Source organism: Dipteris shenzhenensis, chromosome 30 (genome assembly GCF_047967505.1).
Source record: "Dipteris shenzhenensis isolate YYH24624 ecotype China chromosome 30, Dip_SZ_1.0, whole genome shotgun sequence".
NCBI lineage: Eukaryota > Viridiplantae > Streptophyta > Polypodiopsida > Gleicheniales > Dipteridaceae > Dipteris > Dipteris shenzhenensis.
The window spans coordinates 44,109,493-44,137,213 of NC_141625.1; the positions used below are offsets into that span (position 1 = coordinate 44,109,493).

General features: G+C 48.5%; 1 protein-coding gene across 5 annotated transcripts in view; it reads right to left on the bottom strand.

The window, feature by feature from the left end:
- LOC147882183 (clathrin adaptor complexes medium subunit family protein) overlaps nucleotides 1–27,721 on the bottom strand; it is a 54,423-nt gene that overhangs the window by 21,058 nt on the left and 5,644 nt on the right. For all 5 annotated transcript variants that reach the window (XR_015543969.1, XR_015543968.1, XM_087401951.1 and 2 more), the window contains exon 6: nucleotides 2,855–2,911. Coding sequence is in view for 3 of the 5 variants with exons in the window: in XM_087401951.1 (XP_087258077.1) it covers nucleotides 2,855–2,911 (57 nt within the window). In the remaining 2 variants the exon portion in view is untranslated. The remainder of the gene's footprint in view (nucleotides 1–2,854; nucleotides 2,912–27,721) is intronic.

Consider the following 27,721-nt stretch of genomic DNA (forward strand, 5'->3'; position numbering starts at 1 on the left):
ATCATCCAGCCAGTATTCACTTAGGGATGGGTACCTCATGAAAGATGATTACCTTTGTGTGACCCAGAACATGCGACCAAAAATTTTGAAAGAATATCATGCCCCTCCATATGCAGGTCATCAAGGCATTTCAGCTATGCAGAGGTACTCCTTTTGGCCAGGAATGCAGAAAGATACCCACAAGCTCGTGATCAAATGTCTTACATGCCAGAAGGTGAAGTACGACCGACAAAAGACCTCAGGACTCCTCATGCTGCTTCCGATACCACAAAGGCCATGGGAGAGTATTGCTATGGATTTTATCTTTGATCTTCCACGATCAAAGAACAGGAATGATGGGATATGAACCATAATTGACAGGTTTAGCAAGCAAACCCACTTCATTCTAGTCAAGAAGAATATAAAAGCAGACCATATGGCCAAGTTGTTCATGGCACAGATCTTCAAGCATCATGGGATGCCTAAGTCGATAGTAAGTGACCAAGATCCCAGAATGACGAGTCTATTCTCGACAGTACTTTTTGATAATATTGGTACGAAATTGGAGTTCTCATCTTCATTTCACCCTCAAACATACGGTCAAGGAGAGAATGCTAATTCCATGGTGCTAGACCCTTTAAAGTGTGATGTGTCCAGGAAAAACTCCAAGTTGGAAAAGTACCTTCCACTAGTTTGCATACAACAACACGACTCACACCTTTACACAAAAAAGCCCCTTCTGCAGTAATATACGGGAAGGTAGTTCTACCACCTATTCTGCAGACCAAGGATGAGATTTTGCAGATGATAAGTAGTTTGAGACCTCGATACAGCCTTCTCTCAGGTCCAAACCATAATAGAAAGGTCACAGCAAAAGCAAAAGAAAGCTGCAGATAAGCAATGGAGGGAGATGAACCTCCAAGAAGGAGATTGGGTACTCCTTAAGTTCGAGAAAGCCAAACTTGAAAAGATGAAAGGAAAAGAAAAGGTATACCCAAAGCTGTCTCCTAGATACTATGGGCCATTTCGGATTAGTAATCCCATAAATGAAGTCCCATATCAACTAAAGTTACCAGAGACTTGGAAGATTCACAATGCATTTCACGTGAGTCTCCTAAAGAAGTACCAAGCACCAGAACCTGCATACCCAATTCAAGAAGAGCCACCAAAGGTGAAAGAGATGGAGGAGATCCTCCAACCAGAACAAATTGTATATCACTCAAAGAAGAAAGGACCCAAAGGCAAGGTTACCCGCAGGTACCTTGTCAAGAACTATTCGGCACTCGATGCCAAGTGGATAAATGAGGAGTTCTTCTTGGAATATCCTCAAGTTTAACAATTGTATCAAGAAGCTTTTCAGTTGAGGGCAACTGATTAGAAGCCAAGGGGATGTCACTAATTCGTACCTCTCCCAATAAATAAAGAGGAATCTTTATTAGATTGACTTCAGTCAAACATCGAAGTCCGGTTGAGATTTTAAAGCCTGCAGCACAACATCCGACATCTGAGACTTCGAAGGCGACATACCAAGGGCATGATAGGCTCTATGCCAACCTTCCGTGCCCACTACATCACGAAGGATACCTCCATCCCAAACTTGTCGGTCCACTGCTGGACCATTCAGTAAGTCGGGAGAGTGAGCTCCACCTTTGGTGCCAACCGGACCACTGCTACTGCCAACCCTACGCCCTATCTCTCTACTGTAAGCCAAGTTGGTAAGAAGCTGAAGCACCATAGTAGAGCCACACGTCTACTGCTCCATCATGCAAAACATTTTCTCTCCCACCGTACAATCAAACAGAGATGGGGTTCATGCTCCTCTTTTGTGAGGCAAAATGAAAGCCCCAAAATGGGCAGCTGTGGGAACCGAACACACTGATGGAACCCCCTTTTCAGGGCTGCAGGATCAACACCAGCATCTCTAGAGCCAAGGGACGCAACTCTGGAACCTCTAGATAGTTCCAAGGTCCAAGTCTCCAAAACTCTCTCGGCAAGAGTTGCCTTGGGCGGGGCCTGAGGCCTGGAAGCTGGGAGAACAAGCCCCCTTTCCCTGTCGGCTTCGAGGAGGGTGTGTCTTGGGGGTGCTGGACTGTGGGGTCGTGAGCAGCCCAAACTCCTTCACAAATCTACACGAACAGGTACAGCTCCCAAAACGAGCTGGAGGCACAGAAAACAGGGCAGAAATGGCCGATAGAAGAGGTGAAAAGGAGGGGGCACGATGAAGAAGGAGAGGGGAAAAGGCCGGAAGCAAGGAGAGCTAGAGGGAGATTGGGGGGAGAAGCAGCCGCAAGAGAGGGAGTAAGGAGCTCACAGGTTCAGCCTCCTCTATTGACAGTAAAACCCTTAAAAACAAATGTACATGCTAAAGGTGAATCTATGAGGGACTTTGTAAAAAGCTGAAGATTATTCATAAGAGTTGCCTACTATTGCCATGCACTCGCCTTGATGATTTCAGTATGCTTTCACAGAGTTTCAAAGGGTTTGAGTTTGCATATACCATAGGTTAGCCAGCCAGCTCTCTCACCTTTGAGGACTTGAGCCCTACATACTTGTATGAATAAGTTGTAAGAGGAAAATTTTCAAGAGAAAGGTGAGAAGACATTCATGACCCATTTAACCAACAAGGAGCGAGACAAGACTGAAGCAAAAGCCAAGGCAACAACAAGTAAAAAGGACAGTGACTTGGTCCCTTCACACTTTTTTGATGATCAGATCAAGGAGGAAAAAGAGAACAATGCTTCTACTTTGACAAGATATGGCAATATGTCAAGGCTTCTAAGCCAACAAGAAAAGAGGATAAGATAAGTCTATAGAGATTTATTTGCTTCAAGAATAATGTGCAACAATGTAAAGAACAAAAATTACAAAACCTTACATTTTTGGGATCAATAATCAATCCTGACATTGAACCACCAACAAGCCTGAACGACACCTGCAATGCATAAATCATTAAACAACATGAGAAAATGAATATTCAATTTGAATATACAAGCATTTTTTTTTGCGCAAAAAGTAGTGCTAGTTATATTACTTGAAAGCGAGAGTACAAGAAGGCCTAAAGGCCAGCGGGCTGTAATCACAAAACGGATTCAGCCCGAGGAGTCAAAATGCAAATACAAGCCTCTTAGGGCATAATACTCGGACAGTGGACAAACAGCCACGCTGGAGGGGTGTAATGCCACTGAAGACTTTAGTGGAGTACTGGAAGAACAACTCCCAGTGGTCCCAGTCACGAAGGAAACGTCGTCTCTTTTCCTTCCCTGCCCGGGACTCTCCCTGAATCTGATCCCATTGACCCTTGAGCGTGTGAATAATCGTGCTCCAGTTATCTGCTAGGGTCTGGGTAGTAGAAGTAGTCTAAGCTCCTACAGTCTGCGCGCATCTGGAAGTCCAGATATGCCAGCCTGCGATGCTCCCTATGATCTCCCAAACTGGGTGCCGAGGCATCGCTCCTGCATCTGTCTCTGTCAGATGCCAAGGGAAGCTGTCCATGTATGCCCAGGTGGCCTGCGTGATGAAAAAGACGAGATCCTGTCTAGAGAACTCATAGGCCAAGTGATGTACCGGCTCAGTGCTGCACCAGCAAACGGCTCCCCAAGTGATCGGTCCTAGCTCGGGTGTAGCCCTCCCTAAGATCCCCATGATTCCCTTTCAAACCGTCTGCGCACGCGAGCAGCTCCAAAGGCAATGCTTCAGGGACGACTCCTCCTGAAAACACATCTGGCAATGACCCTCCTGCCCCATCTGTCTCAGCCAGCTGCCAACTGGAAGCCCCTTGTGTGCCACCATCCAAAGGAAGTAGGAGATCTTCCTCAGACGCCAGCTAGCCCAAAGAGTCTTCGAGAAAGTGCGAAGAAAGACCAAGGATATCCCCTGGGCATACCACCTATGTGCCTGTGTGGGTAGCCCACGCTAGAGAGCCCCAAGAGCACGCCGAACCGTGTGTGCACTGTAAGAAAAGAAGGGGGTAGGGTTCTCTGAGGTCTCCGATGGTGGCCAACGCCACTCCCCTGGGTCCCACTCCACCCTGTCAAGGAACGGCCCTCCCATATCCAGAGTCTCCAATCCTGGTCCTGCATAATTAGGGGGTCTATATGCCACATCTTCCCTTGCAGCCCTACAATGCGAAGGCGCTGCCAGGGAAGCTGGGGGTCGATCACGGCCTCTCTGCTCTGTAGGCGACAATCATCAGTGATGGAGAAGAAGTGTACCAAGGAGTCCGAGAAGAGGCCTGCCACCACCAAAGGAATGTCCCGTGGAGTGAACTGTCCTAGCCACCTTTCATCTCCCGGGAAGAGCTGTCCGGTGACTACGGGAATCCTCCAACCTGCAGGGATGGCAGCATCAATCTCTGCTCGCCGAGCCTGGATCCCACGTGCCGTACCTACTGCTGCTCCCAACTCGCCTGGGCTCAGCTGACTGTAGACGTCCCTCCAAACCCAGAGCGAGCGCGCGGGCCCACACGCCCAGAGCGCCCAAGGGATATGGGATCTCTCTCCAAGCTGACGACCTATATCATCTGTCACCTGGCTGTTCCAGATCAGGGGCTGTCTGTCTATCTCCTCTCGGTAGCTAGGGGGAACCTGGGAAAGACTGTGTCGCAACTTCCTCCAGACCGAGATGAGGCTACGGAGGAAGGGGGAACGGGGGTGAGTCAAAGGAGCTGAAGTGAAGATCCATCGGATAGAAGGCTGCCAAACACCCCCTCTCTGGGGAGTACACGCACTGAGACCATGCTGTAGCAAGAGCTTCCACGTCTGCCCTCCTGGGGTCAGACCGCGGATGACTAGCTTGCCAAGAAGTGCCTGACTCTGCAGTTCTAGATCTATGATGCCGAGGCCGCCCTCTGCCTAGGGGAGAATGACCGTCTGCCAGGTGACCCTAGCTCTGGTAGTGCCGGAACCGTCTGAACCAAACCATAGGAAGTTCCGCACCAGTCTCCTCAGTTGGGCTACACAAGACCTCGAGAAACACCAGCAAGAGGCCACATACCAAGCAGTGGCAAGAAGGACCTGGTTGACCACAAGAGCCCTGCCTACCAAGGAAAGCCGAGCCGTGCTCCAGAAAGCAAGCTTTCGTCGTATGGAGGCTAGGACCGGCAAGAACTGCTGAGCCAGTGTGATGTCCAGGCCTACCTAGAATCCCAGGTAACGTGTCGTCTGTCCTCTAGGGATCCAACGAAACCCCAAGAAAATACCCATTGTGAGCTGGCTCCCGGATCCGTAAGAAAACCAACTGACTTATGCCAATTGATTTTCGCTCCAGCCGCAAGGCAAAAAATCTCTAGGGACAGTCTCACTCGCTCCAGTGACTCGACATCATCCTGCACACATAGGGCTGTGTCGTCTGCATACTCGGAGTCCAGAAGCTTTGCATCATCTCGAATAGGAAGACGCATCCTACGAAGACCAGTGGTACGGGCTCGAAGGAAGTGTGTCATGGCCTCCGCAAAAAATAGGAAGAGGTAAGGCGCTAATGGACAGCCCTGACGCACCGAGCACTCGAGTGTGAATCTCTCCCCCATCTTGCCGCTAATGATAACCCGACTGGAGACCGATCTGTAAAGGCTAGCAATACCTCTGATCCACTCATTCGGGAAACCAAACCGAGAGAGTGTACCTTCCAAGAAGGACCAGTCTACCCTGTCGTACGCCTTCTCAAAGTCGAGGAGTATGGCAAGGTGCTGGTCACTGTGCTGGGCCCATTCCGTCGCCTCTGAGAAAGTGAAGATGTTGTCCAAGATGCTGCGATCTTGGACAAAACCAGTCTGGGTGTCATGAATCAAGTCGTGTAGCAGGGGGCAGATGCGGCTGCTGATCATCTTGGCGAGGATTTTGTAGGTGGTCGGGAGGAGGGTGATTGGGCGCCACTGTCTGATCTCCTGGCGGTCCCCCCCTTTGGGGATGAGGCAAATCAAGCCTGTCGCAAGGCTCTCTAGCATCTGCCCGCTGGAGAAGATGTGCTGGAAGGCTGCGAGCAAGGGCCGGTGGATCTGCTCCCAAAAGGTGGTGAAGAAAGCTCTAGAGAGGCCATCCTCACCTAGGCATTTCTGCCCATCAATAGCGCTCACCGCATCCTGCATCTCTGCAACAGTGAAAGGGGCGAGAAGGGCGTCCCTTATGCTGGGCTGCACGAGCCGCGATGTAGATCTCCACACCTCCTCCCTGCACATGCGGCCACGAGGGTCTGGGGGCTCCTGCTGGAACAATGATCTGTAGAAGTCTGTCGCCAAGTCCCGGACCTCGTCTAGGTCTGACCTGACACTACCATCCTGCGCCCTAAGAGAACGGAGCTGTTCCCCTGCTGACCTCTGTCCATGAGACTTGAAAAACTCTCTGCACATCCTGTCGCCTTTCCTAGCCCAGAAGGACTTGGAAGCATGAAATGAAAACTCTGAGCGACGCTCGGTGATCTCCTCTAGCATGGCTCGGGCCCGAACCTCCTGCTGTCTGAGCTCCTCAGAGCCTGGAGAAAACTGCTGCATCCTCTGAATCGAAGCGAGATCACGTCTGAGACCCCTCTCCCGCGCCCAACACCGCTGTCTGACCTGAATCGCCTCCTGCTGGCAAATGCGGCTAGACTCAGCAAGCGCCTGAGCTACCTGTGCTGCCATATCCCTGGTGGGGTCCCAATCCTGCTCCCATAGGTCCACTATCCTGCTGTGAACCGCTGCTCTGGAGTAGATTGAGTCTGGGATCCGGCATGAACGTGGAGGTGAGGACTGAGAGGCTGAGTCCAGGACTAGGATGACTGGGGCATGGTCTGAAAGTGTCGTCCCTGGAACCACTCGTGACTCTCCTCCTTTGCCAAGCGCCCAATCACTGACATAGAAACGGTCCAGCCGCTCCAGAAGTCTGCCTCCCTCCCTTCTGTAACCCCAAGAGAAGTCTAGACTCCCAGGACATCTGCGAAAGGAAGGCTCCCTCCAACTGTCCCGACCTCCCACTGCGAACAGGAAGGAGTCCCAATCTGCCTGCTCTGCTTGAGCTATACCGAGGAACTCTGGGCCCCGTCCCTGCTGATCCTCTAAGGTCTCAAGGTTGTTGAAGTCCCCTCCTACAATCCAAGAGTCCATCTCTGGCAACAAGTCTGTTAAGGATCTCCAAAAAGCGGCTCTACGTCTGAGATCAGTCGGTGCGTAGATATTGAGGATGTCGATACGGGATCCCTCAATATGCAAGCCCACCCAAAGCGCACGTCCTGGGATCATAGTGCCAAAACCACACACATGCTGAACTAGAGAAGTGTCGATGGAGGTACAGACACCCCCGCTCCTCCCTTGCTCGCCAATCGAAGGTTCCCAGTAGGTGTGGGAGAGTCTTGTGAGGACCTTCCCACAAATACTGGTCTGTAAAGCCGAAAGCTTGTGTTCCTGTAGTAGGAGCACATCTACCTTTCCCACCAAGGCTAGCTGGAGCTCCTGTCTGAGCACCATCTTCCTGGTCACGGGTGCCTAATGAGTGGAACCCGTGAACGTTCCAAGAGATAATGCGTAGACTCATGAGGAGGGAAGGTGGGCCACAAACAGCTGTCTGCTTGCGGTCGAAGTCGAAGTGGTCGGAGGATGTCCTACGTGGAGACGAAGGCGCTTCTGTGAAGGTTTCGAAGGAGAGGCCGGATCATCGGACCCATCCTCTAAAACCTTCAGCAGGGGGGAAAGGCCCTTCGTCCCGTGGTGGTATGCTCTCTCTAACCAGCTCGACGCCTCTACCAAGGAAATGCTGTAGAAGCCCGCAACCTCTGAAGTCCTCCATGGGCGAAGCCCTTCCGCGTAGGCCCACTCCAGCGGTGGTCTAATAATGACCAGGAGTTGGAAACGTTTAGCGCTGTGGCACCAACGCAGACGAACATCACCCTCCTGCCACTGCTGCTGAAGAAGCTCCGCTGCTCTGCTACCAATCCAGTCATGTACCTGCTCTTGGGACTGGTCTCGTATCGTCTCCCAAACATTTTCATTCATCCATTGCTCATTCTTTTCACTGGAGATAGTGAAGGAATAGCTAGGACCATCGTGTGGGGCAAGGATGATGGACACCTTACCCTCCGCCCCCTTGCGGAGGAAGAAGATGCTGATGTCTAGGCATGCGGGAAAGGAGCCAATACCCGTTGCATCCAAGTAATCCCAAGGACCTGCTCGGTAAAACTCCAATGGAAGAGCTCTAGGAGCAGCCATTGGGCATGGGGATGAAGATGAGGAGTCTGAAGCGGAGGGAGGGGTGTTGGCCACCTGCGGGGAAGGGCCTCTCCCCTCCGCCGGGCCCGGAGGGATAGGCGAGGGTGAGGTCTGTGCTGGCTTCAGGGCTGCAGGTGGCGCAGGTGGAGGGGGGGGATCCCTCTGGATCATGCTCGAGGAAGAGAGTGGAGCGGAAACCACTGGTGCGGAGGGGGAACCTGGAGGGGGTGGGGGTCGGAGAATCGAGGAGGAGGGGGGAGAGGGGGGAGGGAGGGGTGAAGGATGAGGGGGAGGCTAGCTAACCTTCTCCTTTCCCTTCTCCTTCCCCTTACTGGGCTGCTGATGAGTAGGGACCATCGGAGGGGGCTCTTACTGTAGATGGGCAGGTTTTTTAGGTCCTGTTTTGTTTCCCTTCCGTTTTCGTTTGACCTCCGTCCAGCCTTCCCCTTCGGTAGGGGATGTCGCTGGCTGGTGCGGAGTATCCTAAGTTGCCTGAACGGGGGTCCTCGGAGGTTCTGAACCCGTGAAGCGAGGACATGAGCGAGCCTGGTACCCGAAGCCATGGCATCTCAAACACTGGTTTGGGCGACCAGTGACCAGAATGCGCTGCGTCACCACACCTATGTCTATCTCTATCTCGAACTTCGAGGGGATGCTCTGTGGATCAAGGACTGCCACTTTGACACGTGGCACCCCTTAGGCTGCCGCCGCATCAACGTAGGTGTCCTGCATAGGCCAACCAAAGTGTGTCCCCAGGTCCTTGATGATCGGGCGAAGCTCTGTTGCAAGACCTGGGAAGATAAGGGTAACTGGATGGCGAGGAATGCGAAAGCGGGCATCGAAGTCCGCTACACTGAAACCCCTGTACCATGGGACCATGAGGATGATCTTCCCACCCACAGAAGTAGGGGATCGCCTGACCATGTCGCTCGTAGCCTGTGCTGAGGAGAGCTTAAGCCAGAAGATGCCACGTCCCATGAGTGCAACCTCCTCAATGTGACTGTCCTCGAGGTAGAGGGTGGACTGCAACCAGTCCCTGATGTCTGCTCGTGAAGGGGAGTAGCCAATGACTCTCCCATAAACTAATGTCTGGGAGAAATCCGTGGCGGCCTGCTTCACCAAGGAGACCTGGTGCTCTGTCAATGTAACGCGATAGGCTGATGGAGGGGGGGGGTCCGTCTGGGCCACCGGTTCCGGGCACGTAGCCGCCATATCGCTTGACTAACTGCGAACTCCCGAGGCGGGGGAAGGGAAAGGAAACGGAAGGGGAGAGGTCTGGGGAAACGGGGGGGAAGAAGGTGGGGACTAAAGGGGTGGCTGGGTAAGAGGAGACGAAAGAGAGGGGGGTGAGGTGAGCGGAGCGGAGCGAGGCGGGATGAGGTGAGGTGAGCGGAGCGGAGCGGATCGAGGCGAGGCGAGGTGAGGTGAGCGGCGGAGCGGAGCGAGGCGGAGTGAGGTGAGTGGAGCGTGGCGAGGTGAGGTGAGTGGAGAGGGGGTGAGGTGAGCGGAGCGGGCGGAGTGGAGCGGAGCGGGTCGTCGAGGCGGGGTGAGGAGAGGTGAGCGGAGTGGAGCGGAGCGGAGCGAGGCGGGGTGAGGTGAGTGGAGCGTGGCGGGGGGGGAGAAAAGGAGCGACGGGCGGAGGATGAGGAGAGGGGGGCGGCTGGCTGTGCGGCAGCAGTTGATGGAGGGAGAGGGAGGGCCGCGCAGCATGCGAGGGGGGGGTAGACGGGGAACGAAGGAGGGAGGGAGCTCGCAGGAGCTTCTGAAATGCTTTGTAAATTGAATATACAAGCATGATAGCAACATAGAGAAAAAAAAACGAGACTATCCAAGTAATAGAGAAGATTATGGCATGAGATTTGAAAATATAAAAACATAAGGAGTCAAGTTCCTCCCTTGACTAAGTCTTGCAATATGACACCTCTAGAACCTTAAAAGCATGTCACCACCTGCATTTGTCATGAACACCCCTTACACGACAATACCCTCCTCCTCATCCATCACTAAATGTGTACTACTCCAAGCACTAATGAATAAAAATATATTTTAATTCTCGCCAAAGAGCTCTTGCATTGACCCCAGTCAAAGAACCTTGGTCACGGTCAAGGAGGGTTGATCTCAATCAATCAAAGTACTTGTTTTATTCCTCCATTGGATTGCATGGCAGGGACACCCGCAAAGACTAGGAATAGTCTAGAGTATTTATTTGCATGCAAACATTTAAGGGGTGCATTTGTTGTGTTCCTTCCTTTAAATGTTGCAGGATTTGGAGAGTGGTTTATTGACCCAATTTTTTGTGGGGGAAGGGGGGGGGAGGGGTTTGGTGCAATCTTCCAAGAGATGTTCACCCTTGCATGTGACCAAGAGCTTGGAAGGCCCCAAAAGCTGCCTACTCGTAGCATGTAACTAGGACTAGTTTTAGAAAGTGTTGAAAAGCATGCAGTTGCCGATTAGAGCACTGCCTTTCCCCACTCTTGTAATCAATTCTTGGATTCTCACATAGTAGCTGAGGGGATGTCGAATCATTGCACTTAGTTTTACTCAAGAAATAAGGTTACCTTCGGGGGGTCCAGTCTGATTTGGTTATGGGCCCTTGTTCTATGTGCTGTGTATGCAATCTAGGATTTTCTCGTTCCCATTCCTCTCTCAGCAAATCACCCTTGCTTGAAATAAATTCCGAGTACTTGAGCTATAGTGGTATCAGAGCATAACGTTTCGTTTCCTAATCATGAAGTGACGATCCAAGCCGGAATCTCTTTTAGAAGTAATTAAGCAACACGTCTCGTGTGGCACAAGCTCGTACATTGCTCTACTTTTGAGCTACAGCCGTTCCAAGAACCAGTGGTGGATGGCGAAGAGGATTCGCTCCACACACCGCTTCTTCATCTAGATATGTTGGCCAATTCTGGGCAGATGATTGTATGCTAGGTTTCCGCCGTGCGAAGCATCATCGCACAGTTGGATTCGAATGGCATGATGAGTCCAGATGGGTTTACGCCATGAGAAGCATCATCACACAATTGGATTCGAATGGCATGATGAGTCCAGATGGAATCACTTGCACGCAAGCATCAACTAGAGCTAACCGTAAGGTGACGGGACACAAGCTAAGCGTATGCAATTACTTGCATGCAAGCGTGAACCAGAGCCAATCATAAGGTGAAAAGATGCAGGCTAGACGTGCACATGAAGGACTAGGATACGCATGCGATCAATCGACCAATAAGATTCCATCACAACACTTCGGCGCGGCTTTATTTCATCCTCACACGAGTCGACTATTGTGCTTCATGCTTTGGGACACGCACTATACATTGGCGTCATTCCATTCTGGGCTGTAAGTGTTTCTATTTACCACATTCAGGGCTGACTTTAAAATTGTCGATGCCAAACTTGCCTTTAATAGGCTTATGAGCCAAGCATAGGTGACATGATTTGCACCCTATCCAAGCCAAGGAGACAACTAATTTGCAGGTCATACTTTGTGCTTGGTAGACTTTCATGAACCCATAGCTAATAAGCAAGAACATCCTGAGCTAGCTCCATTGCATGTTCTAGAGATAGTGAAAGGAGCATTAGTCCCACTTCATCTTCTATCAAACGCAAGCAACATAAAATCCAAGAGAGCTTGGAGGAAGCAGACGCTCCAAAATGCGGAAGCTTCAAGAGTACAAGAAAGATCCTCACTTTCAACATCTATTTAATGAGGATCACATGGAAGAAGTGGAGACATTCATGGCTGTTCCACAATAGAAGCACAAATCCTAGGGTGTTTCCTACCCACTTGCTAAGACAAGCCACCAGAAGCGAGGTCAATCTTGCCACAACAAGACGGACAGGAAGCATAGAATGAAAAAGTCTAGTCTCTCTTCTTTTGATTCGTCTTTCACTTCCAGCTCCAGCTCATCCTCTCCTACCTCATCTCCATCCAGTAGCAGTTCTACTTCCCTTCCAAGGAAACGAACCCTTCATGGCATGAAAAAGGTCTTAGAAATCAACCAACAGAGGGTACGCACAGCGGAAGACTGATAGAATAGCCCAAGAGCTCACACAATGTGTGTGGGGAGTAGAATCACAAACTTCTTAAACTTATGTGCTTCAAATGGATGTGTAGACTCATCAACAGACAATAATCCAGCAAGATATAGAAGCTAACAAAAGAACATATTTCCGTCCAAAACTATGGACACAATACAAAGAGAGAGAGATCCAAAGTCCCACTAGAGCGTAGTCCTTTGATCTTACCACTGCGTACTTCTACTATCTACCGGATATCTCTAGAACTTGAGCCCGCGTGCTTCACCCCGAGCGTATGTAGACTCTCTGTCCTTTGACCTCAGCTCCTTGCTGCCCTAAAAGACAGCCAAGGCACCAGACCTATGCTCAGTCTGCAGCCTTCCTTGGACTCCTCTGCCTCCTGAATGTAGGCCTGAGGGTGAGTGTACTGCTGCTCCTTGTTTTTCTGGACTGCTGGATGAATGAATGCCCAGCTTTGGGCTCCTTTTATAAGCCTCTAGGGGCTCCAAAATAGCTGACTGGCCATTCCCCATTTTGGCCAACTCAGTCTATCACGATCTGTGACGTATTCCTTTCTCTATATCTTAGACTTATGGATGGTTTGATGAATGGACACTTGTGGAAGGTAATGCCCTTTCGACGGGACACTTCCTATGAGGCACAACCCTTCACAAGAGACATTCTATTGAAGAGACACTCCTATTGTAATGTACCCTCTCATCAAGGGTCACACCCTTCACAAGGGGTACAAACCTCTTCATGCACATACACTTTGGAGTACACACCTTTTCATGTGTGACTCTTCACTCTCTATATAAGAGAGGCCCAATTGTATACACTACAGACACTCAAGCAATACAAATATTCCTTGTTCTCTGCTATTTCAGTCTCCTTTTTGTTCCTTAGCACATTTCTAAATATAGTAAATCTAGGATTTCTTACAGTGGTATTAGAGCGAATTTCGCTCCTGCCTGTAGGAAATGCCCCCCACCTTCTAGCGCCTATCTGATACATCTCTTTCCGCTAGAAGGATATCCGTGCACATTGTGCATGGAAGAGATGGAGAGAATAAGCGTAAAAATTTTTAGCGCCAACCCCACCTAAAGTCATCAACGGCCTCTCCATCTCCCCCACATCATGAGTTAATGTGAATGGACACGACAAAAATCGTGTCTTTTGATGTGCTTGGGCTGTCCCAAGACCAAGGGACACACCTTTTCCACCATTGGACACACCTTTTGATGAAGAGTTTTGACTCCTCACCCAAGGGACACACCCCATCGTGGAAAAAAGGACACACCTTTTAGTGTGGGGACACCCCTTTTTAAAACAGGGTCACACCCCTTCATGAAAAGGTACACCTATTCCAAGGTACAGACCCCTTAGAATAGGCACACCTTTTGGCACCAAGCACCCTACAAAATGGTACCTAAAAGGGAAAAAAAGGAAAACCAGCCCTATACCCAAGACCTAACCCTAGACTACCCAAGGGTTAATTAAACCCACGTTTTAATTTTCTGGTAACCACCACCTAGCACTAGGCGCCCAAATCAAAAAACGTGAATTCCTGCATTAAGTTTCGCCTTTTCTGCCGTACGTGTTTGCGCCATTTCCCTGCAGCAAGCAGTGCCCTCGTCAGGCCTCCATCTTGCATCGTTCTCGATGGCCTGCACCAGCTGGCTCTATTGCATACCTGCCTGCAAGACCTGGTGATCAAACAGACCCCCTTTGCAGCCTCTATTGTCAACTTGCTGCCTCGATTTCTGCAAACAGCGCCAAGGTGCTAGAAATTCGCCATGATTACCTGCGATCAACAGCCTTTGCTGCCCGCAAAGGATTTGGTTCAAGCCTCTGCCAGCGAATTTCTTCTAAGCCTCCCCTGCTTGTGATCAGCAGCCTCGATGCCCTTTTCATCTTAATTCAGACCAGCTTGGATCCTGCTGGCTCATCTCGCCACCTTAGCCTGTGAACAGCGGCAGGCCAAGCCCTGCACTCCCATGGTACGCAGTAAATAGCACAGTCTCAACGCAGAAGACAGCGCCAGGTTCCACGCAATCTGCCCTCTTCTGTAAATCACCTCTACCACGCCTTACTCAGCTTTGAAAGTCTCGCCAGGTGCCTCTTAATCAATGGACCTCCGGACCAGAGATTTTCAAGCCTTGCTATGCAACTAATTGGCAGATCTAATCTATGCCAACTGGAGATTGATGGTTTAACTGATGATGATCGCCTTCATGCTTTCATCTTAGGCCTAAATCCCTCGTTACGCATTGATGTCCTCAAAGCAAACATCACCACCACAGCTGGCGCTATTGCTTACGCAGAGTGCATTACTGATTTCCAAAACACAGGGAAGCAGAGTGCTAATAGAACACGGAACTCTTCTATGGCCAAAGGTGCTCGCCCTCAAGATAACCCCAAGTTTAGAAAAAACTCGGGTAATCAAGGTTAGCGACAGTCTCAAGATCCCCACAAGTCTCAGAAATCGTATGCTGGATTCCAACAAAAGCACTCCTCTAAGGATTGCGCCTCTTCTTCTTCACAAAGTCATCACCGTCATCCCCAACATAAAGGTGTGGCCACTGATAAGAAGAACAACTCCAGCACAAAAGGACTTTGTACCATCTGTACAGGTGACCATAGATGGTTCAATTGTCCCAAGCGACCAAAGTAAAATTCCAATATGGAACCTAGCACTTCCCAAACAGAAGATGCTACCCCAGCACAAGACAAGAAAGGCAAAGCTGTTCGAATGGCAAATAACATCCACATGAGCCTTGCCAGCAACCCCGAACCTTCCCTGGCCACTCAAGTACTTTGTGTTCAAGGATCGATTCGTGGAACAACGGTCACTATCCTCATCCACAGTGGCTGCTCTCATAACTTCCTAGCTAGTTCTATGGTCGACAAACTTCGGTTAACCACCAATCCTAGTCCCATGGACTATCAGATTGAACTTGCAAATGGAACTTCCTTCTTGTGCAACACCAGGATCAAAAACTTGTCTTTTCACATCCAACATTATACGGACAAGTTGAACTTCGACATCATGCCTCTTTCTCGGTACGATGTCATACTCGGACAACAGTGGCTCTACGATTGTAATCCATCAATCGGTTTTCGCAGCTATACTATCTAGTTTGTCCACCAGGGAAAACTTATTGAGCTAACTGGTTATAGGAACTCTCCTTCAACCCCACTTGCCTCTGTCCTACAAGTAACAAAGGTCACATTCGGCCCAGTCGCAGCCCTTTCGGATCTCCTGTACTACTTGTGGAAAAAAAGAATAAGTCAATGCGCCTCTGCATCGACTACCGAGCCCTCAACAAGCTCACTATCAAAAACAAGTATCCATTGCCTCGCATCGATGATCTCTTCGATCAACTTCTACACGCAACACAATTCTCAAAGATTGATCTTTGTTCAGGTTATCATCAAATTTGCATACGAGAAGGCGATGAGTACAAGGCAGCTTTTCGAACAAAGTATGGACACTATGAATGTTTGGTCATGCCTTTTGGGTTAAACAATGCCCCGGCCACATTCATGACACTAATGAACGACATCTTCATACCTTTCCTTGATAAGTTCGTCATCGTTTACCTCGATGACATCCTCGTTTTCAGCAGATCCCTACATCAGCACAAACAACATCTTCACCAAGTTTTTGAAGTTCTCCGCGCAAATTCTCTCTACATCAACATTGAGAAGAGTGAGTTCTTTACAACCCAACTCGAATATTTGGGACATGTTATTTCAGCTCAAGGCATCTCTGTGGATCCCAAGAAGGTCGAGGTAATCCAAAACTCGCCTACTCCTAAGAATGTTCATGATGTCCACTCTTTTCTCGGATTGGCAAACTTCTACCATACAAAGGTCTATCAGTTTTCCAAAATCGCAGCTCCTATGTCCGAATTATTAAAAAGCACAACAGTTTTTCAATAGCTTCCCGAAACAGAGTATAGTTTCCAACAACTCAAGCAAGCACTCACTACCACACCAGTTATGGCTATTGCTGACCAAAACCTTCCATTTGAGGTCATGACCGACGCTTCCGACATCGCTACAGGAGCAGTCTTGATGCAAGAAGGCAGAGTTATTGCTTTTGACAGCCACAAACATTCCGATATCCAAACCCAATACCCGGTTTATGATAAGGAGTTTCTTGCCGTTGTACACGCTTATCACTCTTGGAAACACTATCTCATGGGAGCCGACTCGGTGGTCAAGACAAACCATCACTCTCTAAAGTATATCTTTACTCAGTCATGAACGCTCGACAAGTACGCTGGGTTCAGTTTCTGGCCAACTTTCACATGACCATTGAGTACATTCCAGGACTACGGAATGTAGTTGCATATGCTCTTAGCAAGTTAACTCTAGCATCAGCTATGGTAATCTCTACATTATCTGTGGATGTTCCTAATTCATTCAAATTCATTCAAAGGGAAGTATTTCAATGATAAAGACTTCGGAATAGCAGTACAAGTTCTTTCAAAAGATCAACCTTCGACTTCCGAACAGAAGATTTTCTCATCCTATTCTTATACGGACGACCTTTTGTATTATCAAGATCGTGTCTGTGTACCACATGACAAGGATGTTCGACGTCTTTTGTTAAAAGAGCATCATGTAGTTCCTTATGCTACCCATCCAGGCATCAACAAGACTTATAGGTTACTCAGTGCAACATACTACTGGCCTCAGATGAAAAGCGACGTCAAAAAATGGTTACATCTTGCTTATCTTGTCAACAAATGAAAGCAAGCCGACGACTTCCAGCAGGACTTCTTCAGCCTCTTCCAGTTCCAACTGAAAGGTGGGAAAGTATTTCCATGGATTTCATAACAACACTACCACGATCCTCCCGAGGTAACACTCAGATTATGGTAATTGTTATCAACTGTCCAAAATGGCACACTTTGTTGCTTGCAAAAGCAGTGCACAGGCTCCGGACATTGCCAAACTCTTCATACAACACATCTTCCGATACCATGGATTGCCCAAGAATATCATATCCGATAGAGATCCTAAGTTTATCTGTCATGTTTGGATTTCACTGTTCGAATCTTTGGGTACAACTCTACTGTTCAGTTCAGCCTACCACCCAGAATCAGATGGCCAAACTGAAAGAGTCAACCAAGTTCTGAAAGAAATGCTTCGACATTATATTCAATCACGCCTAGCAGCTTGGGAAGAGTATCTACCACTCCTTAAGTTTGCTTCTAATAACTCTTTCCATAGTGCCATCAGCATGACTCCATTCCAAGCAGCTTATGGACACACTCCGATTGTACCAACGAATTTTGTACTTCAACATCGAGTGGCCCTAGCCGATCAACTGGTTCAAGAAATGCAAGACATTCTACTCCAAGTTAGAGATCATATGCGAAAAGCGCAAGAGCAGTATCAATGGTCTACCAACAAACATAGACGTCACCTGGAATTTGACACTGGTGACATGGTGCTATAATTTGTAGACCCACATCGCTATAAGACGGTTAAGTCTCTGTTTCCTAAGTTGCGACCAAGATACTATGGACCTTTCCGGATCGTCAAGAAAAATTCACCTTTAAGTTACAAATTGAAATTACCACCATCATGGGGTAAAATCCATCCGACATTTCATATTTCTTGGCTAAAGACGTGCATTCCAGGCGATGAAGCAGTTCCTCCTGCAAGTGATTATGTTCCAGAAATTGAAGACGATTATGTTCTCCTTATTCCTGAGCGTATTCTGGACCATTGACAGCGAGAGACTCGACATCGACTTATCACAGAATTCCTTGTTCTTTGGCGAGATCTGGACGACTCCGACACTACTTGGCAATCTGATGAAGACTTACATCAGTACCCTTATTTTTTACAGCAGTATTTTCAGAATTTACCGTGATATTTTCTACATCAGTTCACTATCTCCACTAGGGTCTTATTTTGAGTGGGAGGGGATGTCACGATCTGTGACGTATTCCTTTCTCTATATCTTAGACTTATGGATGGTTTGATAAATGGACACTTGCGGAAGGGTATGCCCTTTCGACAGGACACTTCCTATGAGGCACAACCCTTCACAAGAGACATTCTATTGAAGAGACACTCCTATTGTAATGTACCCTCTCATCAAGGGTCACACCCTTCACAAGAGGTACACACCTCTTCATGCACATACACTTTGGAGTACACACCTTTTCATGTGTGACTCTTCACTCTCTATATAAGAGAGGCCCAATTGTATACACTACAGACACTCAAGCAATACAAATATTCCTTGTTCTCTGCTATTTCAGTCTCCATTCTGTTCCTTAGCACATTTCTAAATATAGTAAATCTAGGATTTCTTACACAGTCTCGCCCTACAGCTGACTAGGCCTGGCCCCTTTTGTGCACAAAACTAGGCCTTTATGGCCCTTTCTTCCATGCCCTATATGGGCCGACTTGCCTGCCATAAAACCCGCCCCCACCAGCCCTTTATCTTGGGCTGTGGGCAGCTTTGCTTGGGCTGTGTGCCCTGTACCTTTAAGTGGAGGTCCAGCTCCCCCTTTGTACTGTGTGCCAGCTCCCCCACTCCCCCCTAGGCATGGGTTGTGGGCTGGCCTATGTGACCGACCAGCTTCCTCCTGGCCCTATATAAGGGCAGGGTGCTGCCCACTGCAGCCCCTCCCTTCCCTGCGACACCTGGCCCACACTTGTGCTACTGCCAGGGCTTATACCCTCACTTCTTTGCTGCCCTTCTGTCACCTCGTGCCAGGCCAGATCTAAGGCTTGATGCCCTGCCATCTGTCCTGCACATCAGCTCCTTTGATGCGTCTTCTGAAGCTCTGGTTTGCTGTGAGGTGATGCCCATGTGGCAGCCCCCTCTTTCTCTCTCTTCTCTAGGCAGATCTTGCCCTAGGTCTCCCTCCCCCATTCTCTCCTCATTTGGGGGCTTACAGATGGGGAGGCGACCTTTCCAACAAAGGGGTAGTAAGAGAAGAAAGAGGTCTAAGAGAAAAGAATTCAAAGAAGGTGAATCAGTCCGTTTTTCTACTTATTATGGAACTTACGGGCAAACAGAAAGAGCCATGCAAATCATAAGCCAATTTGATATGGCATTTGGCACAAAAACTATCGGGAATAAGTCTGCACCTCACAAGCACAGCTAGTGCTTGATGGATCACACAGTTAGTTGATGGTTTTGCCCCAAGACTCGGAAGAAATTTAAAAAGATGTTCTATGAGCAGTTTTTGCCAAAACAGTTTGTAGATGAGGTGCATAATGCTTGGGAAAGTCTCCCCATGCTGGAGGGTGATCCTACTATAACATATAAAGAGAAATTTTGGGATGTGTACCTGTAGGTCACCCCTTTCAAAGAAATTTCCAGCAAAGATCAACTTCGCAAGTACAGGGCATGATTGCAACCTAAGGACAAAGCTTTTGTCAACATCCTACCAAACTCAAAGATACAGCACCTTATGCTTTCAGCTTCTGTGGCAGAGCTCATGCATATGCAAGAACCGCCTTCAGCTTTCAAATCTAAAGGGAAACCTTCTAAAAAGACAGCCTTTGTGCCACAACAGCTGGAAAAGAAGAACTCGGCACTTTCCCATCCTGAAAGAAAAGACTTTCAGCCTAACAAGCCAAGGGGGAACCAGAGTTCCCATAAGGGGAGAGCTCATTTCATGCCTGAGAAGATGAGACCTTCCGGAAGGAGGGCAAGTGTTTTCGGTGTGGAACTGTCATGAGGACATGAATTTATGGGATTTTGATTTTCGACTCCCATAATTTACGCGTGACTGCCTTGAGCCTCTGGGGCGCGAGAGTCTGGCCACGTACGCGAGACTTAGGGAATTAAAATTCCTAGTGGGCCCTTGGAAATATGCGCCCAGTTACTAGGCAATTAATTCCTAGGACCAAAACATGTAACAGGGGACCAAAAAAGTGGTGCAATTAAAAATTGCTACTTTGGGCACGGGAGTCTAAAATCAGCACAAGACACCTGAAGTCTAAAATCAGCACAAGACACCTGATTGGCAAGCAGGAGGCCAAAAAGCAAGAAAAAAAGCCAAAATTTGCTTGGAGGGCTGTTTTCTAGACCACAAAAGAATAGGGAGAGGCAAGTCACATGCTCGGAAAGTGTTCCAGCCTCCAGGGCTATTCTATCACATAATTTCAATGCGAGTCGAGGTTTTGGTGTGAGTGCGAAGGGAGTGAATCATGAGTATCAACAGGCTGCAAAGACGGAGAGGCTAGCTTTTGCCTGCTTTTGGCGTTCCCAGACTGGATGTTGGTTGGTTATTGCGTTTAAGATTGATTCCTCGCCAAGAAGGGTTGGTTTTTGTTGTTGGGCAGTGGCCAGGATGAAGAGCAACATGTTTGGAAGTGCTTGGTGGATTGATTGCACCAGAGTTTGGCTGTCTGGGGCTTTTGTGCAGATGTTCAGCCGTGTCTAGTTGGTTGGGCACTGGGTTGTGCAGGTGCAGGAAGCGCACAGTCAGTTGATGCCTTTGGGGTTCTGCTTGCAGTCAGATGGTGGGGTTGCAGCCTACTTTGCAGCCCATGGGACAGAATTTGATGTATGCCAATGTTGGTGCAGCCCCAAGGATGCAAACAAGAATGCCTAGTGAAGTCGTAGGTAATTTGGGTATGCCACATATGCAAAATCCAAGAGCTGGTTTGAATAAAACAGCTTTGCCCTATGGTGTTGGTGTGGGAGATAGTGTGGGTGCTGCTGTTCCCTTTGCTCAGACACCTGCATATGATAATCTGACGTGTGGGGGTTAAAGGTCACTGTGCCTTAACCCCGGTTATGTACAATACTCAAACACACATATAAATGAATGAAAAAGAAGATTAGGGTGGTTCTGCACCCACCAAAACTTGTGTGGCTCTCTGTCTCCCTCTCTCTCTCTCTCTCTCTCTCTCTCTCCTTCTTCCGTTCTTGCTTCCGTTGAGAGCACTCTCAACTGGTATCAGAGCCCGGGTGATCTAGCTGAGCGTGCGTGAATGCTTGAAGCTCAGTAGCTCTGTGGAAGGAAGGAGAAGCTTTGTGGGAAGCTTTGTGGGTGACTTTACTTGCATCCGAGTGTGCAGAGACCTTGGAGGAACCTTTGGAAAAGTCACTTTGGCTTTGCGAAGTGGTTTTGAGAGCCTGTTAAGAGCTTTCAAAGAAAAAGTCGTTTTTTGAGCTTTTTCCTGTTCCGTTCGATGACAGAGACTCCGTATTGACTTGTAGAGGCAACTATTGCTTGCTTTTGGTATCCACATTACTTCAGGAGCTTGGAAATACCTTCATTCCTGAATCTGGGATCATTTCATTGGATTTCTGAGTCACTGTGTCAGTTCCTGCGTTTTTTGCCCGGGTGTTGGAACTCAAGTTTGGAGCAACCATTTGCAGATCTGTCAGTTCCGGTGGACTCAAGAGGTTCTAAAACTTCTATGTTGCTCATCATTCGCACTCTGGTGGAGTTTACAAACAGCTCTGTTTCAAAAAACGTTTTTCAGTCCGTGTGTTGGACCCAGTGATTGAGACCACGGTTTCCAAAACCGTCTGTCCCATTGCGTTCCGGACGCCCAAAAACCCCTACCTATCAGTTCTTGCGTGATTCGGTGGAGGATTTTCAAAGTTATAAATCTCTGTGTATTCAATTTCGTCTCTCTGTTATGCATTTTTCATACTAAGGTTTTGAAACCTTAGATTTATGCCACATGGCAGTGGATAAGTGTTGACTCCCATTTCTCACTCATCGGTTGGGATTTTGGAGTTCTGGCAGAAGAGAGATATTTGCAGATTTTCTTGCTGAGTCCGATTATGCAATGGCGCCCATGTTTTGAAGCATCTCAGGTTCTATTTTCAGTAGAGCTCATTACCGTGGGACTATGATTTCTTGAGCATACCTTATGCAGATCACTCTGGTTGCAGTTTGAGCAGCGCTCATTCGTGGTATGCATTGGGTTGCAATGGACGATTTATAGGCCATTTGGATGCATTGCGGTCCTTGTTGGATGCGCTGATAGGCCCAAATTGCCTTGTGGGATGCTATTTTTTATGGACGCTTTGCACATGGATGTTATTTTATGCTGAGGGACAGCTTTGACACATTATTGGTGATGCACTGATAGTGCTATGCTCTCTTGGATGAGATATAATTGATGCATATGCCAGTGGACGGTGTTTATGCTTGAGTCATTTGGCACTTATTGGCATTTTCTTTTGGGCCAGATTTGCTCATATGGATGCATAGTATATACTTGGCTTTCTAAACAGCCCTACTGACGTTACCCTTTACATCCGCAAGAGTGGGACAGATTTGATGATTTTAGTGCTCTATGTGGATGACATGCTTGTGATAGGGACACATGCTTAGCAAATTGCAGCTTTCAAGCTTGACTTGCAGAAGACATTTGCTATGTCTGATCTTGGTCTTTTGCATTACTATCTAGGCATTCAATTTGCTAGCAGTGAGGGGGGCATTTTGATGTCACAATCCAAGTATATTGGACATCTTTTGTAGCGTTTTTTGATTGAGGATTGCAAGCCAATATCTACAGCGGTGCATGTGATGTCACTCTCTATCAGCAGGGAATTGGTTGTTTGATTTACTTATGCCATATGAGACCCGATCTTCAGTATGTTGTCTCACAGTTGAGCAAATATATGCACAACCCCTCTACGCACCATTGGCAAGCCATGAATCGTGTCTTCAGGTACCTCAAAGGCACTCAGCATTTGAGCCTTCTTTATGAGGTGGATTCTTCACTTGTTATGCATGGATTCACTGATAGTGATTGGGCTGGCTGTTTGGACACCTGTGTGTCACATAGTGGCAACTGTTTGATGCTTGGTACTTCATGCATCTCTTGGTTCAGCAAGAAGCAGACCCATACCATACAGGGGGGTTCGTAGGCCATTCTATGGGCTATCCATAGGTGCCACTCATTCCTTGGTATGTGCCTTGTAGGCCTAGTTACAATCAGTTAGGTCAGTTGGTACAGTTAGCACATGTACCACTTAGGACAGTTAGGACAGTCCAGTTAGGGCACTTTGTTATATTGGCTCTCTCTTGAGCCTCCACTCAGTTTTGCAGCAATTCATTACAGCATCTCATTTTTGTCTTCTCTCCTTCATTTTGAGCTTCCATTGCTTGCCATAGCCTACAATTCTGGGGATTGAGCCACCTAACAAACCCCCCTATAGAGTGAGTGCAACCCAAAGGGAAGAGATAATGACACATGTGCAGGATTTACTTTTGAAGGGGCAGATTCAACCCAGTTCTATCCTTTTGTTCACTTGTACGGCTGCCCAAAAGAAGGATGGCTCGTTTTGCTTACCCTGCATTGAGTAAGATGACTGTTAAGAACAAGTTTCCCATTCCTCAAATTGATGATGTATTGGATAAGTTGGGAGGAGCTTCAGTTTTTAGCAGGATAGATCTCAAAAGTGGATATCACCAAATTCGCATACACCCACAGGATATGCCCAAAACGTTTTCCGGACTACCTTTGGTTTGTATGAGTATTTGGTAATGCCTGTTGACCAATGAACCAGCCACCTTTAATAGGATCAAGGATAAAATATTCAGGCCCCATTGACACTCTACAAGCACCTTCTTCGATGACATCATTGTTTTCTCTCACTCAATGGAAGAGCATAAGCATTTGGCCATTGTATTCCACAAGTTAGTAAATCACAAGCTCTACACAAATAGTAAGAAGAATGAGTTCTTCTTGGAAGAGATCCACTATCTTTGGTCATATCATTCCTAAGGATGGGATACAAATGGACCCTACTAAAGTACAAGCCATCCAAGGATGGCCTAATCTGAGATCCAGACATGAAGCACGCAGTTTTCTTGGTCTTTGTTCTTATTAGAGGAGATTAATCAAGCCCTTTGCTGATATTGCCGCCCCGCTTCATGCTTTGACCAAGAAGAATGCACCTTTCAGATGGGGAGAGCAGAAAAAGACAACATTTGACACTCTCAAGGGGAAATTGACCACGGAGCCAATACTTGTTGTCCCTGACCTGCATAAGCCCTTTGATGCATCTGGAGAGTGCATGGGGACTTCTCTTCATCAAGATGGACACATGGTGGCCTATGAAAGCTGGAGATTGCAAGATGCAGAAAGGCGAATGGGGATTTATGAGAAGGAATTACTAGCTGTAGTGCATGCCTTAACCACTTGGAAGCACTATCTTTTGCGAGTTGATTTTACAGTCAAGGCAGATCATCGAAGTCTCAGGTATTTCTTAACACAAACTAAGCTATCAGAGAAGCACATGAGATGGACAGATTTGCTGTCCATGTTTCATTTTTAGATTGTTCATATACCCAGAGCTCAGAATAGAGTGGCAAATGCCTTGTCCCGAAGGCCTCAGGTCATTAATGTTACCATTGCCTATCATCGCGACCTTGAAGAGATGAAAGAGCAATATGCCAGTGATCCAAACTTTGGGGAAATAATACAGCATATGCAAGAGGGGCATTCTACCAGCCAATACTCCATGAAAGACTGGCATTTGATGAGGGATGACTGTGTTAGAAAATACCCAACAGAGGGTACGCACAGCGGAAGACTGATAGTAATGCCCAGGAGCTCACACAGTGTGGTGTGGGGTGTGGAATCACAAACTTCTTTACTTATGTGGATTCAATAGATGTGCAGACTCATCAATAGACAATGAACCGGCCAGATAGAGAAACCACCAAAATATATATATTTCCGTACAAAACTATGGACACAACACAAGAGAGATAGATCCAGAGTCCCACCAATGGTGTGGTCCTCTGATGTTACCACAAGGTCCTTCTCCTATCAGCTGGCTATCTCTAGACTCGAGTCTGCGTGCTCCACCTCGAGCGTCTGTAGACTTTCCGTCCAGTGTGTGCTTCTCCACCTTACTGCTTGTGAATCAGCCTAGGTGGGCAGCCCCTGCCAAGCTTTGTCTATAGCACACAGGTCCCCTTGGTCCTCCTGAATGTAGGCCCCAAGATAACTGTTCCACTGCTCCAACCTGCTTGTGAATGGCTGCTCGAGAAGATGATGATCTCAGCACCTTGCTGCCCTAGAAGACAGCCAAGGTCCAGCTCTTCTTGGCTAAGTCTGCAGCACTTGTTGCACTCTCTCACCTCCTGTAGATAGGCCCAGAGAGTAGGCTCCTTGCTGCTCCTTTCTGCCTTGGAACTGCTGGCTGCTGGATAATGAATGAGGGCTGGAGGCCCTCCTTTTATAGGCCCAGGGGCCTGTCATAAAAACCGACCAGTCTGTCCCAATCTGGGCCGACTGGACAGACCAGGTTGGCTGGCCCAACCGACCTGGTTGGCTCAGCCCAACCAGCCCCAATAGGGCCCTTTACTACAAAATCACCCTCCTGGGCTCTCTTTTCCAGGGCTTGCTGGCCCACGATTCCATGCAGGGGCTGAGCCCTTGGCCAGCCCTAGATAGGGCCTGGTTGGCTGGCTTTGCCCAGCCCAACCAGCCCTCCATATGGGCTGCCTTGTGCTGCTCCATCCCCTGCCATGTCAGCACCTGTTACCCCGCTTTTGCTGTGCCAACCTATGCACCATCATCAGGGTCTGTTGCAGGCCCTTCGCCTGCCCCCTACCCTCACCATATGGCTCGCCATACTAACGCCATCTGCTGGTGTCTGTTGCAGGTCGCAATCCTGCCCACAGTCCAGCCATGAATCCACGCCTTGTGTCATCCTGAAGCTGTCCTTTGAGTGCCTCATGCCAGGCCTGATCCAAGACAATGTGTCCCAGCCATCTTCCTACACATGAGCAGCTCCTGATGCAGCCTTTCATCCTTGGGATACCCCACCAACCATGAATGCTCCAGATCTGTCCCAGATCCACACATCCAGGTAATCTCTCTTTGGGCACATCCTGCCCTAGGTCTCCCTCCCCCACACTCTCCTCATTTGGGGGCTTACAGAACGGGAGGTGACCTTTCCAACAGACTGCTTGTGCATTACCAGAGACATGAGAGAGAATCATGGAGGAATGTCACGCAAGGACATCGAGGTACTGCTTCTACTACCCAAGCTCTGGAAACATATTTCTACTAGCCAAGAATACGTCGCGACATTCATTAATTTGTAACAGAGTGTTTGGTGTGTCAAAAGGTGAAGTACGAAAGACAAAAGACACCTAACCTTTTGGTGCCTCTTCCGGTGCCCCATGCACCATGGGAGGGCATAGCTATGGATTTTATTTTTGATCTGCCAAGATCAAAGCCTGTTCTTGACATATTCAACAAGCAAGCACATTTCATTCCTCCGGAAGACTATCAAAGCATATCATATGGCCAAGATATTTCTGGCAGAGATCTTTAAACACCATGGTATGCCCAATGATTGAGATCCTAGGATGACTAGCCTATTCTTAAGAGCTTTATTTGATACTCAGCTGAATTTATCTTCTTTTCATCCCCAGACAGATGGGTAATGTGCGGTAGCCAACTCCATAGTGCTTGATTTACTAAAATGTTATGTGGCTGACCAGAAATCAGAGTGAGAAAGGTAGCTCCCACTGGTGGAGTTTGCTTACAACAACACTGCCCACAACTCCACAAGAAAAGCCCCGTTTGAGGTAATGTATGGGAAGGTGATTTCACCACCTATCCTAAGGACTAAAGATGAAATTGCAGCTGCTCAGTATGTCACGGATCTTGAGATTGTTAGAAATTACCCAACAGAGGGTACGCACAGCGGAAGACTGATAGTATTGCCCAGGAGCTCACACAGTGTGGTGTGGGGTGTTCACAGACTTCTTAAATTATGTGCATAGATGTGCAAGCCAGTAAATAGACAATGCTTAGAGACAAATATAGAAGTGATTCTATATATTTCCGTCCATCCACAAAGTAGGACAGGATACAATACCAAAAGCTTCTCCTACTAAATGTCAAGCACTCCTAGATCTCTGAGCCCGCGTGCTCCACCTCGAGCATATGTAGACTCTCTGTCTAGATCCCTTCCACCTTGCCGTCCGGAAGCCAGCCTAGGTGGGCAGCACCTCTAGCTTAGTCTGCAGCTTGTTCTCGGTCACCTTCACCTCCTGAATGTAGGCCCAAGGTAGGTCCTTCTGCTGATCCTATCTGCTGGTTGAGGGCTGCTCCAAGTGATGTCGAATGAGGGCATGGAAGCCCTCCTTTTATAGGGCTCAAGGCCCCCTTGAATGGACCGACCAGCCAGCCTCATCCTGGCCGACCAGTCTGCTTGCTGGCCGACCTGGTTGGCTTGGCCGACCTGGTTGGCTGGTCCGACCAGCCCTATATAAGGGCCCAAGCCAGGCCCTTTTGGGCTGCTGCTAGACGGCCCTCTTGCAGGCTTCATACCTGCCCACAGACCCCTGCCATGCAGCCGTACTGCAGCGGTACAGGTCCGCGCCCTGTTCAGGACCTGCTGCAGGCAATACCCCTGCGCACAAGCCTGCCCAAACAGGTTGCCATGCTGCGCCTCCAATTGCAGGTCCATGGCCTGCCCTTTGCCTTGACAGCTGCCCACATGGCAGCTCATGTGCTGCCCATGTGGCAGCCCCAATATTTCCAGGTCTACCTCCCCCATGCTCTCCT